Below are 20,766 nucleotides of genomic sequence, written 5' to 3' on the forward strand. Positions count from 1 at the left end.
AAAGGTGTCTCTCTCTACAAAGTATTACAAATGATTGCTTCATCAAATTAGCTGACAGTGGATCGATTCAGCTATTAGTCAGTGCTGCTATTGTGTCAGCTGTGAATATTTCAATCTATCCCTAAACAACTTTAACTTGCTTCAACAGCTTCAGAGAAATTAATGGAACAATGGTGCGATATAGCCAAAGGGAGACACTTCAGGTGGACACAGGTAAAAATAAATAAATAAAGCCGCACATGATCTGTTTTCTTAACTGCTTATCCAGTCCTATAGGTGTGGTACACTCTGGACAGGTGACCAGTGATTTTCACAAAATATTGACGCAAGATGGAAAAAGGAAACGGTCATTCTATGGCGATGATTTTAGAAAAGAATCTGCTCTGTAAATTAGACAGTAAATGAAATGTGAACAAACACAGAAATAATGTTTTTGATTATCTTTCATTTTGCTGTAAATGCTGCTGCTGAGTATGAGATGAAACTGATTTGAAGAAAAAAGCCTTTAACAATATTTGCTGAAAAAAAAAAATGTTTTTAAACATTATTTTTTGACTTTTTAACTAACTTGCAACATCACCATTTGATTTCCTACATTATTACATTATACTGACATTTATTTTGTGCTGAAAGTTGGAGGTACTTCAATAAAAATATACTTCAATATCGCAGTAATCTCCTTAAAAATGCACTACTTGGCATACATATCCAAAGCACAAAGTTTAAAAAAACAGATATATACATGTGTTTTACATGTGTAATACATGTGTATTCTGGACAACAACTCTTCCATCCATCCATTCTCTTCTGCTTGTACTTATCAAGGTCACAGTGGGGGGGCTGGAGCCTATCCCGTAGGGTGAGAGGCGGGGTACACCCTGGAGAGGTCACCAGTCTATCGCAGGGCTACAAACTGATGTAACTGATGTGTTATAGTCTTATTACTATTTTTTCATGAAGCTCCACTTCAGTGTGTGGCCACCATTTTCTGAAAATGCTTATTTCCATTGTTTTTCTTGGACGCTACTAAAGTAAATCAACCTTATTAACAGTTCAACAGTTCTGAAACAAACGGCTTTAAAGCTCATTTCCCTTTCAGGCAACTTTTTTTCCCGATTGTTTGCCCCTCAGAAGTAAAAAAGCAGGAGATTGATGCTTCTGTGCAAAATGGGGTTGTCACTATTTTCAAACCCGATACCAAAATCGAGGAAAATATGTGAGTCTCTCAAGATCCTTTCAATAGTGTGGAGCAAAAAGGAAAAATTATGAGGCTGATAAAAAATGTAAACAATACTGATGAGATACTGCGATAATGCAAACGTATTCAGCCACACCCCCTTTTATTTCCTGTTTTCCTGCTCCTAGTGACTTGACTCCATATTTTTGTTCCTGATCAGTTGTTAAGATGCTGCTGTTTCTGTATAGCTTCTGATAGACTTTTCCCAGCTTCAATTTGTGACTGTAAGAAAACTATAGCATGTTTTAAACACAAATAATTGTATTATCCTGTTATACTAACACTGAGGTTATAGACAGGAAGGACTGATACCATTTGCTTTCTAGCTCTAATCTAAACATTGTCACTTATTAATCAGTCACTAGCCACTAACATGGCTAACATTAACGTGTGCAGTCAGGTTCACATTTATAATAACTCTTTAAAACTTTAATGTTGTTGAAACCAGTGTTTTAATGACTTTGTGAAATTCCTCATAAAAACTAGGTTGACATTATTTTAGATACTTCTCCAAGTTTGATCTGCAGCTGTTCACGTGTTCAGCTGGTAGTGAGGGGAGGGGCTGTGTACCTGCCTGTCTGCAGCATGCTGTGTGAAGTTGTGTGCTAGCTGTAGGACGCAAAGATGGAATTTTATCAATACTGTTGCAAATCACTACCTAATCCATTAATCAATTTTAGTACTGATTAGTATTTGACTATACATTTTTTGACAAAATCTACTGCCTGTGGTAGGCTTCAAACTGCACTAATAAAGGAGTACTTGTGCATTTTTACTAATAGTAGAATTTTGTTATTTAGAGGTATTATAACTATTGGTTCTGGTCTCCTTTAACATGCTGGTAAATTAAGTAACTTTTAGGATTAGATGACAAACAAAAATTACCTCATGAGAATAACATTTCTGCTGTGCAAATTTGCACAAACCAACAATACACATACAAGAGATGAGATATTTTTACACAATGTAATGCAACCAGATGACAGAAGGGCTGTCCTCCATCAGTCTGACTGTACTATCAACATTTCTATTCCCACGCAAACAATATTAAGGCTCAACTGATTAACTGATTTTTTAAAATAGCCATTTAGACTCGCTGCTAAGCATTGGCATATCTGTGTCCCGCTACATTTTTGTGAGGATCATTCTGAATTGTAAGTCTTGAAAGTGAGGCCTCTCGTCACTTTTTGAAGGTTTTAATGGTTTGGAGGGATAAATATTATTTAAAAAAAACACAGTAGGAGTAAGATTAGATTTGGGATCTGGTGATCTTGGTTAAAGGGAATGAGTCAAACCAATATGAGCTCTCTTAGCGTAGAAGCCTGCATGTGCGTTCAAAATTCAGCCCAAGATTGTGCTGACCGTATAAAGAATAAAAGCTCTTTTTTTTTACCCTCATGGAGAGTTTAATTGGCAGGTCATAACTGCTTCATCCTCTGACCTGACCTCATGCCCAAATCTGCACACCAGCACCTGAACCACAAGCGCTCCACAACCTCCAAATCACACAGCTCCTAGAAAAACGACTTTAGAATATAAATGGGTTTCTCTTTCCATCATCAGCATCAGGGAGGAAGGTGTGAACAGAATGGAAATGAGAGGATGTGAAAGAGAGAAGGGGGGAGAGAGGGACGAGAGATGGTTGCAACCTTGGAAAGAGAAAGACAAAGGGAGGGGTGAGGAAAAGGACAAAAGTTAAGGGATGCTTAAGGGGAGAGGTGTGGAAGGGAGGAGAAGAGAGTGTGGGAACGGGAGGTTAATACGAAAAGAGAAACGGATACAGAAATTAAAAAAGGAAGTGAAGCGAAGCAGGAACTTTTGATGAGGTCAACAGCGTCAAGGGAGAATGGAAGGACAAAAGGCGCAGCACATTTGACAAAAGACGCCGTAATTATTGATTTGTCACATCAGATGGCACACTTATGTATGGGATCTGTTTTTTAGGGTTTATTTATGCACTTAGTTTGTGACTTTCACCAAATACTGGTTTCTGTGGCCACGGCTGTATAAAGTCATGTGTGTTTGTGTGTGTGTGTGCCATGAAAAGCAGTCATGCTGATGGTGCTTATAGGATCACATTGTGCTTCTCGGGGTGATGCGGTGCATTCTGCGTGGTTGTTTGACTACAAAGGTCGTTACTCCGTGGGTTGCAACAGCACAAAAAATAGTAATTACACCAACCTCAGCCCTGGGGGAGGAGAAGAGGTCCATCTTTTGTGACTTCACTTGTTTCCTAGAAGACACAGATGGATAGAGACAAGCCATATAAGGGAACACTGTCTGCATACAAGTAATTCCTCGAAGTGACCTCAAAGTTTAACGCTCTGATGAATCCGCAAGAGATATTTCAGCAGTCATATTTCAGAGATATTTCCTGTAACATCAAGAAACTGGGAAGCTGTTTCCCTTTTCGAAAGCTCAGTCTGCTCTCTCTGGTCAGCTCCACAAGGCCTGAATGATAAAGCACAGTAAGCTTTAGAGTAAGCTTAAATGTAATTGACAAGACAGAGAAAAGCCTGCTGCAGTTATGATAACTGTTTTTCTATCTAACGTGATTAATTTGAACCCATAACCATTTTAAAGAAAATGAGAAATAATTAAATTTGACTCTTCATCTTACTGGAGCGACTACATGTTTAAAACACTCACTCTGGGAAACAATGTGTCAATAAATGCTGGAAAACACTTATGTCATTTTCAGGGCCATAAACCCTTTCACATTATTTAAGCACACAGATGTATTGATTCCACATAAAAGGTTAATATGTGGTCAACAGACACTATTATTATTATTATTATTATTATTATTATTAATAATAATAATAATAATAATAATAATAATAATAATAATAATAATGTATTAATATTAGACATTATTAAACAAATATACATTTTAACTCACGCAGCCCTTAAACTTTTCATTCAGCACTTTCAAAATTTCAATTTGTCCAACACTTGTTGGACAAATTGGTTTCCTTGATTACATTTGCCATGCTATCATGCTAAACTAAGAATGCTAAGGATATTAAAATTGTCACTATGAGCGTGGTGGGTATGGTCACATTTAGGTCAAAGCACTGTTATGCTGCACTGCTTCACAGAGTTACAATGCACAAGCACAAAGAAAGTCTTTTGTATTAAACATGTCTGAAAATAAAATACCTGAAACACCTAGCATTTTTTTCTTTTGGATATAGTGGCAGAGATTCATTGAAATATTCAAACAAACAGAAATGCCTTATAAAAATTCTAATGAGTCTAATAGTCAATATTTGGTTTGACCGCTTTTATTCGTCAACAGATCCTGAACTCTGTCTCTTTCTTGTCATTTCAGGAATAGTTCTCCAGGCTTCTGTACGGATATGCTTTTACTGCACTGATAGTATGTTTGGGATCATTACAATGTATAAAAATGAGGGAGTTGTCAGTAATATGCTTTCCAGGTCGTACTGCACGCTGGATCAAAATCTGATGGTATTTTTCTGCGTTCAGTATTGCATCAATTTTGACAAGATTTCCATCACCACCGAGTGACATGCAGCCCAAACCATGACTGAGCCTCCACCGTGTTTCACAGATGGCTGTAAATAACTACTGTGCCTCTCTCCTGACCTCTTATGTACACATTAATGATGATTTAAACCAATCACCAATCACTCCATAAGGCCTGTTATTTTCAGTGCAGTTTTTGAGGCCTGCCACTTCTTCTTTCTACTTCCTCAATATTGTTAAGGACACACTGCACACTAAAGCTCATAACTCTTTGAGAGTGCAAAAGTACAATTTCTATGTCGGACAAACTGTATTACCTGTGACATTTCTTATAGATTAAACTAAAGAAATGAAAACGAATTTTGGGCTCCTAATAGCAAAGCGCTGAAGTTTTCTGTTATTTGTAGACACAACACTGATTCATACTTTGAGTTAGGCTTCTTTTTTACACTTGAATGACTCATAGGCTACTGTTTTGTCAAGTGGCTAAAGAACCAAAAGCAAAAATCAAAGATTATTTTAAAAATGGTCATGTACAAGGACTTGACTGGAAGTAAAAAGCAAGAAGTCCAAAAAAAACCCAACAACTTTGAAACCCTACTGGTTAAAAACCCTTTACAAAATTACAAGAAAATGTCAATCTTTGGAAGCAAAATCAAAATAAACGAGAAAGCTTGCTTGAGACTGTTGCACAGTACCATCCTTTCAGAAAGGTACTGTATTTACTGCAGAATACTGAAGCAACATAGGTACTGGCAGTGAAAGACCATGTAAAAATCACATATGTAGCAATTCTTCAGGAAGGAAGTAACAGTTTCTTCAAATGTTCCAACAGACAAATCAACCAAAAGGCCATACAAACCGAGACAGGCGATCTAAGAGCAGAAGAAGCAATGAAAGTCTGCTTTTGCATAAGGTTCCTGTTGAGAGATTCTGCTTTTACCACATCTTCTGTTGATGTAATCCAGCCACAGGGAAAGGGACCAATCAAAAGTCTAAAAGGCCATTATAAATGACGAAGTAGAACATGAAAAGGATAAAAAGCCTTTATAGATAGAGATATCCTCCTAGGTCTGGCGTCCACATATGTGGACATCACATTTTGGGTTGTCTAGACCAAAATACTAAATTTTGCTCTACAAGGGCCTGATATGCACTTACGGGGACATTATACTCCCACTGTTCTATCAAAATTTAAAGCAACTGTCCTCTTATGTGGATCTCTTTTTTCTCCGAAACAAAAATCAAGTCAAAAAAAAAAAAAAAAATCAGGTCATTCTTTGTTTTTACATTCATCAGTTCCCAATCAGTCTAAATAGCAAAGAAAAACTGAAAATGCATGCCATGAAAGAGTTCAGGTCTCAGGAGGTTAATGCCAAATTAAGGTGCCCTTGCCTCAGCTGAGACGTCATCAGGTCACCCTTCTTTGATTTGACATCAAATATTTATGTTTTTTTTTGAGCGACAGCACCTGTCCTCTGATTAACAATATCAATACACTGCTGTTTCTTACACTCAAACTCATCCATAACAAACTGACCCCTACTTTTTAAGGACTCCTTGAGTCTTTGAATAATAAAAAACAATACTGTATTTTACAAATCTTCAGTAAATCAATACAGATTTATTGAACAGATCAAGTTTTTACTACGTCTACATGATCAGTCATATCAGCCTGTCTCTCAGCCACTGATGCTGTCATTTCTCACATGTGTACAGTAGTTTTAAGAATCATATACTATAAATATATCTAAACTATAAAAGCAAAAGCACATTGTGTGCGATAAAAGACTCACGTTGCGTTGGGGGAAATAGTTCAGGCAGGGAGCTGAAGTTGTTCTTGCAATAAATGACTGAAGTTAGAAGGACACGAGTGAATCACTCATCAGCTGTTTGGCTACCAGCTGACTCCTAGGTATCCAATTATATTCATGCAAAGCTGCATGGTGGCCATCACAAGTGAACTCTCTAAGCTTATTGCTCAACTGATTTACTTCATACCTGCAGTTTTTTGCAGAAGCGCTCGCCATCATCCTGACCTTAGCCATGTTATTTATGACAATATAATTTGCAGTTATGAGAAGAAATTCATTTTAAAAGCAGACTGCTTGCAGCTGGGAGCCAAGCCTTTTAATTCCACATCTAAATGGACAGCCATTATCATATCATAAAGTATTAAGTTAATTCATCCTCTGGAAGGCTTTTTGCTTCATATTTCCTGATAAGAACATAGTAAAGCCATAAATACAAAGGATTTTGAATGCTGTCTTAGTCATGACCTGAAAAAAAAGGTCCATTATGCATTAAGATGATGCAGACCTTCCCTATATGACCAACCCAAGACTAAGCCTCATGTGGAAGCTTGAAGAGTTTCCATGTGATTTATGATGACCAAGACAACTGGGTGTTGAATGCAGCAGCATTTCAGTTTTTCTCCGTATGCTCAGTGAGATCTAAGCTGTTATTCAACCCTCAGTGAATTCATTTTGAATTTGTGTGTGGGCTAAACGCCTATTAATGTATTGTTATGGAGGAAGTAAAAGCTTATATAAGCAAAACACATGTTGTGGGTATATGTGGTCAACTGACCCTGAATTCATAGATGCACAAAATGTTTATACCTTTAAATTAAAAGTGGAGCGCTTAAGCCAAGTTTCAGGTGAAGAGCAGCATCACATGTTTTTAGCACTGATTCACTGCCAGCATTGTTATCTCCTTGTGTACATCACCAAAAGCCAAACTGCAAGACTTAAATTGAAATACAAAGTTTCATCTCTCTCTGCTTTCATTTCTGTGCAATTAAATTTGCAGTCTAAATGACCTTCAGTATTGACTGAGTACTCAAAGTTAACAGCAGCTATCGAATTAAAAAAGTTTTGTGATGAACATTCATGAAAATGTTTTCCCTTTCATCCTCCACGAGGAGTTACATAAGTCAAGTCTAAGGACCATGAGACATTCAAAGATTGCAGGAGTTACTCATAAAGTAGAACACAAGTTTATGAGATTAGCTGTATCATAAAATGAACCTAGGTTTGCCTGAACCTGTGCATCTCATCTGGGGGGAATTGACACTGAAGTGCTAATAGCTTCAAGCAAGAAAAACCAGTTTAAATATTTATGGAAATCTGCACTCCTGGGTTTACGCTTTTGGGGGAAATGTATTCTCTTCTCTCTCCATCTTCAGAGAGGTAAATGATGTTGCTGGAGCTTCATCTTGCCTGCTCATATAATTCATACAAGACCTGCATCCAGTCTGCTGTAATTATTTTAATTTCAAAGCACAGTTATTTGAGATGAGGAAACATGTTCCTTAAGAGAACAAATTGCACTAGATTGATCTTAATTATATTCATCTAAAAAGATTTTTTTCAAAGCTAAATGAGGCATTTTTCTTTTCGAAGAGTCAAAATGCTTCTGAAATTTCACAGATTAAAGCCACATTTTAACCTTCCAGTTTTTTCAGAGGTATTTATGCCTTGAAAGCAACCCCTTCAAAGCCAGCAATTACCCTCCTTTGTCATTATTTGCAGATGCATCAACTTTAAACCTGATTCACTCTGGCTACACCTTTTGCACAGTTAAATACTTTGTACTTAGAGAAATGTTCAAAAGTCTCAGGCTGCCCCACATTTCTTTATATTTTGACAGGAGAACACTTGAGTGAGACAGCAAGGCCTTAACGTTCTTCGAAATTATTATTTTTTTGGTCAATCAAGTCCATGTACCGGACCATTTATCTGAAAGTCAAATCAAGCAATGACCCATCTTGATCACCCAGTTGATCAGTTGCTGTTCCCCAAAGCCTCATCAGAAATGATCTCAGTGGACGAGAGGCCGTCAAGAATTAAATTTCTAAGAAAGGGAAATGGGAAGGAAAGACCAAAGTAGTCCAAATTACACAAGAAGTGGATTGAAAATCGATGGTCAAGAAGTCTTATGGAGTCATGAATCCAGATTTGAAAATTGTTGTTCAAATTGCTGTCAATATGAATGTAAAAGGTCCAGACAGGGGTATAACAGTGAGTGTCAAACAGCCATCTCTAAAACAGGATGAAGGCTCTCTCATGGTTTGGGGCTGCATTTCACGGAGTAGTGTTGGGGATCCCATCAAAACTAATAGATTTATGAATGCAGAAAAGCTTGATCCACCATGCAATACCATCGGGAAAGCATTTGATTGGCAGCAGCTTCATTTCTTAGTGTTATCCCAAACACAATGCCTGTGCAGTAAAAGCATACCTGGAAAACTCACACTGGAACACCATCAGTCATATGCTGGCCTCCCCAGAGCCAGGACCTCAACATTACTGAAGCAGTGTGGGATCAGAAACACGAAAAAAAAAGCACACAGAAACACAAAAGAAAGAAAAAGAAAAAGGCAGCCAAAATCCAAAGGAGAGCTTTGAATGTTCTTTAAGAAGCCCGGAGAACTATTCCTGAAGATTGCTTAAAGAAATGACGAGAAAGGTTGCCTAAGAGAGCTCAGGCTGTGTTGAAGAATAAAGTTGGTCGAACAAAGTACTGACTTTGTGTGTTTAAGTCGCTGAACTTCTTTCCCATTTACCTAGCAAAATACTAGTAAAAACGTTTGTAACTGGTGTCTCCTTTGATATAAAACTAATTTCTTTATAGTGACGTCTGACTTGGTGTTAAAGGAGTCAATCTGTGTTTTGGCTTGTTACCATGGGGAACTGTGGGACTTACACTTTGCGGGTATTCGGGCGGAGACGCCTCAGGGCTCGCGGCTGATGCTCAGAGTCCTGTTCCGTCTGGTAGAAAAACATCCTGAGAGCCTCGTCTAGCAACACCCATGTTGGCAAACCCAGCAACCTCTTGATATAAGAGAGAGAGAGAGACGTGGAATGAGGGAAGAGTGAAGTAAAAAAAAAAATGGATGAACGATAAGGACATGCAAGAAAGATGGAGATGAGGACTGGTGTAAAAAGAGGAAAATCAGGGTGGATGAATTGAGACGTCAACAGAGACAAAAGGGGTGTAAAGAGAGTGGGAGTTTGATGGAAGAGGAGAAGGAGATGCAGGGTGGTGGGAGAGAAGGAGTGGAGATGAAACGAGAAGTGTAAGGCGAGTGAAGGCGAGAGAGTGTGGCAAAGAGGGAGCGATGTAGGTTGCGGGAAAAAAGAGAGTAGAGCAGAAAAGAGAAGTGAGTGAGTAGGAGAAAGAGAACCTGATCGTGTTTTTAGCGATGGTGCAACACTGAAACATGTCAAAAGTCCCACAACTACAGTCAGTCAGACGTGATGTGGGCACAGGGCAGAGCAAAGAGAAGAGAGCAGCAACGCCTACATGTTGAGCTCGATCTGCAAACTACAGCTGAAATATCCGAGTCAGTGCTTATCCACCTACAGCATCGTTCAGCCCACTGCGTTGTAGGCTACCGCACTGCACGCTGCAGAAGATGGCAAACATGCCAACAATTCTTTCCTCTGTTGGAAATTTTTAAAAAGGCACCACATCGTGCATAAAAATGAAATGTGATTACCTTCATGTACGTGTTGAGTTCAGGGATTCTGCTCTCTGCAATCTCCTTTTTGTTTCCGAGGAAGATTTTTCCTAAAGAAAGCACATTTAAAAAGTGATTGCACATGTGAGATTACACTCTAGAACAGGGCCATTAAAATGCATTCACATAGAGGACATGCATACGTATGTTTACAATACAGCTGTTTTTTGTAAACAAAGCAAGCATGTAAACATGCTCCAATACTGTTGATGCTCTAGTACACTTAAACACCAAGAGCCTGTAAATGTCAATTATTAATTTTAGCTTGATGATTGTGTTCAGTTTTTAACACCAAAAACCAGGGAAATGCGTGCAGGTACTATATGAAACCCAGGTACGTATAATCTAGGTAATTTATATTTACTAGCATATATTGTTGTGCCTTACTGCTTATGTCCTTAGCAGTGAGTGCAAACACTCAAAAAACACAAAAAAGGATTGGGATTCAAAATAAGTCAAACATATACGGTTTATAAATGCTGATTGTGTGACAATGTTTGTGCAAAGTTTCATTCAGATAGGTCAACCGACTGACAAGGTGATAAGGTACATATATGAAGATTATGTGGTAACATTAGCTCCTTACTTGCTCGAACTCACACAGACTGAAAGTGTTTAGATGCACGTGTGTCGCAAGTATAAGTTTTAAGTTCAGGGTTTTTTTTATGTTACACAACTTGGTTTAGCATGTTAGCATGCTAGCAATGGTAAATTTTTGCAATCACAAACACAACTTCAAGTTAAGTTAAGCTAATGTATTTGGGAGAAAATGTCCCAAATACACAGTTTTAAAGTAGCGTGTTAGCAAATTGCTAGTAAAACTCGCTCTGTAACTTTAGGTGACCTGCCGCTTCATTGCCGAGTTGCCGTGATTCCCAAACTCATTCATTTAGCAATAACACTACGTACAGCTGGGCAAATGTTCATGCAGGCAGACTGCATCGCTAGGCGCTTGATTTTATACTTATTTTATCTGTGGGACTGAAAATACCTTAATTCAACGATTAAGGGTGTAGCCCAACTCATATGTCAATGTGTTAGACAGCTAACACATTTATCGTGTCCTAAACAAGGCAAATACTCCTTACTTCAAAAGATTGTGAAAATAGCATATTATTCTTCCTAATATCACATTACGTCCAGTCAAAAAAATTATGAGGCACAGCACAGACTCCTAACAGTCTAAATCGGGCCCCACCAATTCATCCAAGGCCATCTAACCCTGCTGTTAAATCAAATTTAGCACAGTCTTAATGACCCTCAGCCCTCTCTCTTCACTCAATTTCCCTTGTCTCATTCACTGTGGAGCACGATAACTCACTCAATCACTCGCAGACACAAGTTCATTCATTTACTCACTCACTGATGAATCAGTCACCCATCCACTCACCTAAATGCTCCTTTGACCTTGAATTTATAGCTGTCACGTATGACTCAGAAATCAACATTTAAGATAGAAAAGCATAACATAGCACCAAGCTCACAAGAAAGAAACAAAGAAACGCACACATGATACTGAAACATTATTTGCGTCTCCTTAATGAGAATAGCTTCATTTGAAAAGACAGACCTCGATCCTTTTCTGCTGTCTTTTTTTTTTTCTGCCCTCAAAATCATCACCCATCCTCGCCTGTCTCCCTTCACTCTCTCCCCTGTCTTTCTTATTCCCTTCCCATCCTGATGAGATCTGGCACTGCAATTAAACCCATCAGATCTAATATTATCCAACAGACTCCTCAGTGGCAGACGTTAAATCAGAGTTTGTAGAAAAGTAGAACTTTCCCGATATAGCAGCTGGCATTGCGAGATATGGCCGTACATGTTACAACAAATTGTAAAATCATAAAATCTTTACTATAGAGTGTTTTTAGTAAAAGCCTTCTTGCTTTTTAATAAGAAATCAAACATATGACTTAAGCAGCTGTAATTTGGTAGGTTGATCATAGTGATTTATAATGATTTATAATGACCTTGACATTAGCTGAGGGAACAGGAAAGCATTCTGAACGATGCCCAAAAAGGTTAAGAAAGAAAGAACAAGAAAGAAACCCTTTAAGCAGGACACACAGGAGAATTAAGAAATCAGAGAGTAAGAGCCTGGTTTTAATGGATTGCATAGGATTTGGCTCTAGTTATAAGACAGCACCTCTAAAATACACAAGATCAGTAAAAGTTTCCACTGGTTCCTAATGTGTAGCTAATGAAGGCTTTTTTCCCCTAATATTTAAAAGCCAGTAAAGTTACACTTTAAAAATATTTGTAAATAATAATTGAAATAATAATAATTTTACAAACCAGCTAAAATACTGCAGTAGACACAGCTTATACCCCTTTTAAAGATGGCTTGTGTTGGAGGAAAAAAAATATTTTTTTCCTCACATCATGAGGGGTCAAGCTCAGTAAACGTTTACGTGGTTTATTTAGATTTGACCGTAGGCTCTAGATAGGCAGTTTTTTTATGTTCCAGTAAATACTGAAAGTGTAGTTATGGCTCCTTCAGCCCTCTTTCTTTGTCCTGTTAAATAATTGTCTGGGGCATTTGAGTGGTGAATCTGGCCTATAAAGGATATGATGCAGTTTCAGTGATACTTCAGTAGTTTATGGGGACATTTTAGAAACATTAATGGCATCCCCATCAACATGAAATATGCTTTCAGTTTTGTAGTAATCAGCAAAGCTAGCAAAATAACACAAAAATAGCTAAAATGATAATGATGGAAAACACTGCACCCGCTGAACATGAGCATTTTAGCATTGCAACTATGAGTATGTTAGCATGCTAGCATGGCAACATTAGCGCTTTGTACATAGCTAAACACAGAATCAAAGAAGAGCTGAAGTGACAGTAGGGGTGACCAAATTCATAGGCTGCATCCTCCTGAGGGCCCGTCCTTCGCGGTCTGACAATGATTTGCTGGGAGTTTCCCGGCTAGCTATCGAGCTGGTGGGTAACGGACGTCTCCGAAAACGTCGGAGCACTTTTGCAAATATGTGATATCTTGATAAACTGAGCAGATATTTGAAGTTTACACATGTTTTTATGTTAAAAGTGTATTTTGGGACCCAGAAAGAGTAATAAGAGTAATATTAAAACTTAGTAGCTGCTGCTATTGTTGAAAACCGGAATTGGCTGGGCTGCGCTATGAATTCTGGGATATGGTAGGCCACGAAGGATACACCTGACCCATCCTTCAAATTTGGGGAAAAGGAGGATGCATTTGTCGGCTGCATTCGGAGGAGTCTACGAATTTGGACAGCCTTCGTCACTTCGCTGTGACGTAATCAGCCTACAAATGCGGCCTCAAGAGGATGCAGCCCATGAATTTGGACACCCCCACTATGTCTCAACCTGAGGCAAATGGTCACCAAAGTGTATTTGATCAACTTTTTCCCCTGACTTTAATTTACTGTAGTGTCCCACTTCAATACCAACAACATCCCACCACCATGTACGGTATTCATTTTGGGTTGTTTTTTTTTTAAGTGCCATTAACCAGTTGTCCAGTACCCATCTCAACTTGTGTTTCCCTACATGCAGACTTTTTAGTTTTTGTGCAGGTCCTCAATGGCTCACTTTTATAGGCTAGTTTAAATGCATTTTTACTTTCGTTTTGTATTTTAAATTGAATCAAATGAAAACTGCAACTATAATGTGACTAGTAGTTCTAATGATGAGACAGAGCCATTTTGCCAAGTAAATATAATGTTTAATAATGACAATGACAAGTTAATAACCAAGCTAAAGCCTGTGAATCCACAGAAATAAATCTGTAATCTATTTGTAATCTACACACAAAACAATCACCTCTGTCTGTCCTCATCCTTCTTAAATCAATGCTCCGAGCCGCCCATTCAAAGCCCTCAGGCTTTTATTGGTGCACATGTTGGTTTCCAGCCACTGATAATCAATACAGACACTGACGCCGCCTCCCAGACAGACAGACTTATGGGGAAACAATGAGCTGAATAAAGCCAAAGCCACAGAGCAGATGAGGACAGACACAGCCACACAGCAGCACAAACAGTGACTGAGACCTGAATATACTTTGGCTTTCACATTACAATATTTTATCTCAATTCTCTGTGCTTTTGATTATTTTATCTTACATCCATCATCAAGGTGAATAGCAGTGCAGAGTGTGATTGCTTTGGCATGTTTGTCTGTCTCTTAGCAGGACTACAGAAAAACTACCGAGCCAGCTTTTCAATGAAATTTGTTAGGTGGGATTGGAAAGAAGAACCTATTAATTCTAATTTTGGTGTAGATCCTGATAAAGGGCTGGATTGTGGATATTTCTTTATGACACAGTCACACCAGATTGAACAAGATGGGCTCCCAGCTCTTAAAGATCTCAGAGACAATTTGAAATTACATCTGCTGGGCTGCAGTCCCCATGTCAGCTAGTCTTTTGATTGGTCAGTATGCTTTCATCTGATCAAATTCTCCCTAAAGTGCAACATTTATAACCTTTCTGGACTAATCCATTAATATTGGCAATTTTGGAAGACTACTTGTTCAAAATGGGTGTTTTAAAGTTACCAAAGAATCACCAGATCTCCTGTCACGGGCCTTGATGCATGCTCAATCATCTAGGTAAGTAAATCCCAAAAGTGGGAGAAACGTTTCGTCGCTCATCCAAGTGGCTTCTTCAGTCACGAAGGCTGAGTGACGAAACGTGACGAAACATGACGAAACGTGACGAAACGTTTCTCTCAATGAACATTTGGCTGTGAGATCAATGAACTGATCTCACAGCCCAATGTTCATTCAGTGGGCTAGTTCCAGTCATTGGTTGGGGAAACCTGCAGTCAGCTGATACGGAGGAAATCACTTGGATGAGTGACGAAACACTCCTCCCACTGAAAACACTACATCCAGATAAACAGATCAACCTTTTGGGACTACTGTAACGAGGTTAGCTAGGTCTAACTAAATGTTTTTGTTGACTAAATGTTAACTTGGAGCTGGCAGCAGTGTAACTGACACTATGCTAAAGAACGATCTGTGTTGCTGCATTTTGGACCAAAGAGTCAAATGTAAACTTGGCAGCTAACAGATATCATCCAAAAATGGCAGGCTTACTTGGTGTTAGAATGATCAAACAGTGCTTGTGATAAAGGCTTGAGGCCCTGGATTCCAGCCACAGCTACAGCCAGCTCCAGCACCTGCCAGCAGCAGCAGCTACATGAGTTGGAGGCGATGGGTGTGCTCTCATGTAAAGAAGAAAATTACACCACAGTGGGAACTCTGAAGCCTGTTAGCTTACTGCTCAATAATTCTTGTGTTCGGACCACTAGATGATGTATTTACGGAATTATATGAATATGGGCAGGTGAACGCTAGAGTAGGAACTTAATTAACCAATCTTTTACATTATTTTTTAACAAATGACTATCAGACTGTTGGGTTTTAGTAGAGATCTGAGTGCCCTGCTAGTATAACGCTGTCTTTTCATCAATGCTGTCAAAATTGATCAAATTAAAACCTTCATTAACTACTGTATATTAAAAACTAGGTGGGTTAGAAACGGGATTCACATACCTCCGTCTTCTCTGCCTGTCACTGAGCTCTAAAAAGCACTTCAGTGGTTGACTCATTATCACACTTACCGACTTTATCTAATTTAAAGTTTTTGTTTCATTGTGGCCAGTACACGCATTTCAGCGTGTACTGGCTTAATCTTCTTCGACAGCAGCTCATTTGCAGTGGAAAGTGACTTTTCTTCCAGATTGTTAACTGTCTAGATGCACTCTGTTGGTTGAACTTCTTTCTTATTTCTACTTATATGATTAAGCCTCCCTTCAAAAGTAAAGTTCTGTTCACAGACACTTAAGTACCCAGCAAGAAGCGACTCAATATAAAACTCTAGGCATAAGGTATGGATGTTTCAAAATACTTTTACAGTTGTAGTCTTTATAAGGTCTCTTTAAGATAGTAGTTTTCATTTTGACAGCATTTAAGAAGTGAAGTAACAGTGATAATACTCCAGTTAAGTGAAGCCATGATAGGAGTTTTCAAGAACTTCAGTGATAACATAAGAAATGCACCATCTTAGCCATCATAGCAAAGAGCCCATTAACCTTGAGTACAAACTAGCATGTATAGTTTAAGCACAAGCTAGCAGAATGTTTGGCTGTACTTTTAATTTCAGTAATGGTAGGGATGCAATGCTTGTTTAAAATGGCTGTTTTAAAGTCACCAAATCATGATGAAATCAGTCAAGTCAGTATATTCCATCAGTAAGAAAAACCTCGGTGTCAACCTGCAGCTAACTAGCATGCTAAAGTGAGTCGATGTCCTGCTCTGCTGAGTTTAGATTTGTTCCCGGCACGATTTACACAGATAATCCAGGGACAAAAGTGGTCACGATGGAGCAATTGTATCCCCCAGCTGGTGCTTCAGCATACAAGTCACTGATTACTACAAAAAGGGTGCTTGGGTTTCTCTGCTCTGTCGGCTGCTACATACCTGAAGCCCCTGGAAATGGATGAATGAATAAATCACCCTCTTCCTACTGCCTCTCAAAATCTTCCCCTTCAATTTTGCTCTTCTTTCCCTTCTCTCTTCAAGTTAGTCTCTGTATTTTGCCCGTGGCATTCATCTGCCCTTCTTTCCATATGCTCTTTCGTGACTAATCTGAATGTCAATCGTTGTGGATTAAAGGAATTACTGTCCTCTGATGTATGGTTTGGTTTAAACTGACCTTGTAGGGGCACTATGATACCTGCTGGCTTGTAATGCTGGATTTTTGACATTTAGCCACATAACATGACAGTAAATGCTTCAAGTGTGTCTAAAGATGCGAGCGTGAATAAAAGAAAAAGCACAATAAGGTTCACTGGGTTTGGTAGAATATAAACTTCATTCTAAACCCATTTTACTTCAGCTGAACAAAAGTAGATCTCAATCTTCTTTCTGCGGATGTCTCGGTGGAGAAAGAGGATTGTAAATGCAGCATTTGGAGCACTCATGCTTCACATTATTATGCAGCAATGGGTGCCTAAAGTGTGCTATAACTAAGCTCTTGTGGCTTAAATAGAATCGGATTTGAATAGAAGTGAGCTCCCACCAAACTTAATCAAATCTTTAAGGGACGCAACAGTTTTTATTCTTTATAATATCAATATTAATTCACTAAAGGCATCCAATTATGTCTCAATCTCCCCCTGAATACATGAGAAAAACCAAATCAAAACAACAAAATTTAAGCACAGCAACAAACACAGCAGCCATATGCTTATGAAAGAGTATTCAGAGGGGTTTCAGTTCTTCCAGCGACAGAGAGGAAATTCAGTCAGGTGTCTCTGTGAACCTGCTCTCCTATGCATGGAGGAGAATAAGCATGCAAGCATGTAAGGTTATGGAGCGACAATACAGGAAGGATCCAGTAGGAGTTCCCTTTGTGTAACTTTGACACAGCTAAACTGTGAAACTAACCATTACAGTAGATACCATTTTCCCACACTCATTACAATATTTCACACTAGACCAAACAATTGTTTGACTTTTAGGGAACATATTCAAATTCAGTCTGTTTGCCTTGAGTTAGGTGAACCCACCAGCTCTTATGTGGGCCATTTCTGCCATGCTGGAAATCACAGCACATACCATGCAATTCAGAAAAGCAATTTAGCAAGACTGAAAATCAGAAGCTGTGACTGTTGACATAGTCCGAGTACGAGGCATGCCTGAAAAGATTTAGATAAGCTTCAGAGGGCATAACAACCAATCTGCCAGCAGCCGGACACTAACAAGCGCATATTTGAGCGACATGAAATCTTGCACCGTGCATGCCACTGACGATCAACAGTGCACACCCACACACACACCTGGAAGAGGAGGCAAGATGCAGGTGTTTGGGCCCAGTTTGGCCAGGTTTTCTGAAGAGTACCTGGCCTCGAGGATCTGGTGGAGGTTGAAAAATTCCCGGTACCTCCTGTAGATTAGGTACTTACTCTCTCCTTTAGTCTTCACCTCAATCACGAACCTCTGAGAGAGAAACGGAGGCATGAATGAAAGAGAAAAAGAAACAGCTGAGCCTGGTATTCTGAGCCGGTCTCAGTGAAAAACATCTCAGCCCTTTAGTTTTTTTAATGCTTACAAAGTAGTCGATGAAGCCTTTAATCTCCTCGATATCAGCAATGGTGGCGCTGATTGGGATGTTGAGAGGGAGCTGATCAAAGTCACTAAAGCAACAAGACCAGATCATTTAAGACAAAAATGACACAAAGAAAAACTTACACACACACACACACACAAGCAAACAATGAAAAACATAATCTACAATTAAAAAGGTTTTGTTTTTAACATGATGACAGCTGTGCTGTATGAGTAAAACAACCATAAAACATGCTGATCTTGATTTAGTTTGGTCTTTTTAGATCAAATTAGATATGTTAAAATTATTCACCAGCAATCAGAAATGAACTTCGCAGCCAGTCTGTGAGCAAAACATCGGCTCACCGACTCTAACCTGTCACCTGTAGACAGACTCACCTTTGGTCGCGTAACTGCTGCGGCAGAGACATGATGATGAACGCAGAAGAAACTTTAAAGCTGCTAGTGAACAAAGCACTTTTCACACACACCACAGGCTGACTGACTTTCAAACTGACAAGCGCAATAGTGCGGAGAAAAGCAACAGGAAGCGAAAGTTCCTTAAAAAAAAGATCAGCAGACGGGTGCGCGCGTTTGGCCACACAGATGTGTGGGGAAGTCTCACTGCACACACACAGACAACACGCACAGGCGCGCGTCATCAGCTGACAATCCATGTGGTAAAAGCGTAAATTTCACTGGAAACAAAAACGCATAAGGATAAAAACTCAAACACTCAAGCAGAAAATAACCGTATGCGGACTTAGATGTGATTTAGTGAGCGTTTAGATATCTGTGGTGTACAGCCTTTTGTACTGGATTTTTCGGTCCTTCAAAGCCATCGTAAATGTGCTCCATCTGTTTGATCGCACTGTGCGTGTGTTTACATACTTTACAAGCAAGTACTCCATGAACCCAGCATGTGTGACACACTTCACGCTTCTTTGCACTGGCAGGGCATCGCGCACGTTGCGAGAGCTGATCTCGGTTTCTTTTTTACTTTCTTTCTTTTTCAATATAAGTTGTAAATTGGAAGCCGAATTATTAATCAGCAGGTTTCGAATTTCTATAGTTTCTGAATGTGCGCCAGGGGCGATTCTAGGATCCAATCCTTTGGGGGGGGGGGGGGGGGGGGTATAAACAGTATATAGTGCAATATACTGTTTGCAAATGTTTTTTGCTTCATGGCTCAAACCTCAAGAAAACTGTTTTTCTTTCAAAAGGATAAGGTGGAGGTTAAGGACAACGACTAAAATAACAAAGGACATCAGATCCTTGGCTGGCAGCTGGCAATGTGTCGGCACTACCAATTTATGTTTTTGATGCTATGTAATGTGTGTGTGTGTGTGTGTGTGTGTGTGTGTGCACTGTAACATCCTGGAGGCAGTTGAAGCTTTCTTGATGTTGTGACGTTACAATGCTCAGAAAATCATACTAAAATGCAATATGATTGCTACTAGCTGAACGAATTTTGTGTCCTTGAGCACCCCTCAAAAGACTCTCACCAGTAACCAGTGTTGGTCAAGTTACTTGAAAAAAGTAATCAGAAACTAATTACTGATTACTTCCCCAAAAAAGTAATCCCGTTACTTTACTGATTACTTATTTCAAAAGTAATTAATTACTTAGTTACTTAGTTACTTTTTAAAAACATGATTTACAACCTGAAGAGGTGATAAAGCGATAGATCTTTCAGCCCAATTCTACTTTTTCTACATAATCCATCATACAAAATGTAATCAAATGGAAAAGTCTCTTTTTAAAACTTGTTTTATTAGTTTTAATCTTTTAACTTTATGCATCAAGCAAAAATTTTATTATATGCAACATTCTCTGACTTGAATAAATTAGTTTAACATTTAAACCTATTTTCTGCACATTCCAGCACATAAAATAAAATATTTTTTTGTGTTTACACTCACTCTTTCAAATAGATGCAAGTAAAACACAGCAGAAAATAAATAAAGTCAAAGACTCAGCGGTCCTGTTGCTCTATTTTCACCTGTAAAGCAGGACTGTAGTAGGCGGAGGTTTACCCTGGTGCAGGTGTGCCGCGGTCAGTTGAAGAATCCGTTGTGAGTTTCCCATTATGTCGTTGCGCACTCGGTGCTTGCTTGGAAGTTTAGGGGTTTTTTTCGCTGTAAAAAGAAGTTTTCTTCCCACGCACGATGGACAGTAATGTTTTTGTCACTTTTTATGGAATCAAACTCAAAGTAAGGTCAGTACTTCCACGCTTTAAACGCTGCATGCTCATACTCTCTCCCACAATCGATATGTGATCCATTGTTGATCTGCACACAGCTGTTGTCACTAACGGCGCACTCGCTTACGTCACTGTCATGAGACATTCTCGCAAAAAAACCACGGTTTTAGTAACACAGTAACGCAGCGTTCCTACGGGAAAGTAACGGTAAT

The 20,766-nt window shown here is 39.0% G+C and overlaps 2 protein-coding genes across 2 annotated transcripts in view; one reads left to right on the top strand and one right to left on the bottom strand.

Annotated features, from left to right (window-relative positions):
* The window catches only part of ncf4 (neutrophil cytosolic factor 4), a 36,623-nt gene extending 17,169 nt beyond the window's left edge, over positions 1 to 19,454 (bottom strand). Inside the window, exons 1-6 of the mRNA XM_040003929.1 lie at positions 18,751 to 19,454; positions 18,356 to 18,440; positions 18,084 to 18,243; positions 10,233 to 10,303; positions 9,437 to 9,564; positions 3,419 to 3,470 (exon numbers count right to left, since the gene is read on the bottom strand). Coding sequence (XP_039859863.1) covers positions 3,419 to 3,470; positions 9,437 to 9,564; positions 10,233 to 10,303; positions 18,084 to 18,243; positions 18,356 to 18,440; positions 18,751 to 19,028 — 774 coding nt within the window. The 5' untranslated portion in view covers positions 19,029 to 19,454. The remainder of the gene's footprint in view (positions 1 to 3,418; positions 3,471 to 9,436; positions 9,565 to 10,232; positions 10,304 to 18,083; positions 18,244 to 18,355; positions 18,441 to 18,750) is intronic.
* The window catches only part of pvalb7 (parvalbumin 7), a 46,844-nt gene that overhangs the window by 6,598 nt on the left and 19,480 nt on the right, over positions 1 to 20,766 (top strand). The window lies entirely within an intron of this gene.

Source organism: Simochromis diagramma, unplaced genomic scaffold (assembly GCF_900408965.1).
Source record: "Simochromis diagramma unplaced genomic scaffold, fSimDia1.1 OVJJ01000325.1, whole genome shotgun sequence".
In the NCBI taxonomy this organism is placed as follows: Eukaryota; Metazoa; Chordata; class Actinopteri; order Cichliformes; family Cichlidae; genus Simochromis; species Simochromis diagramma.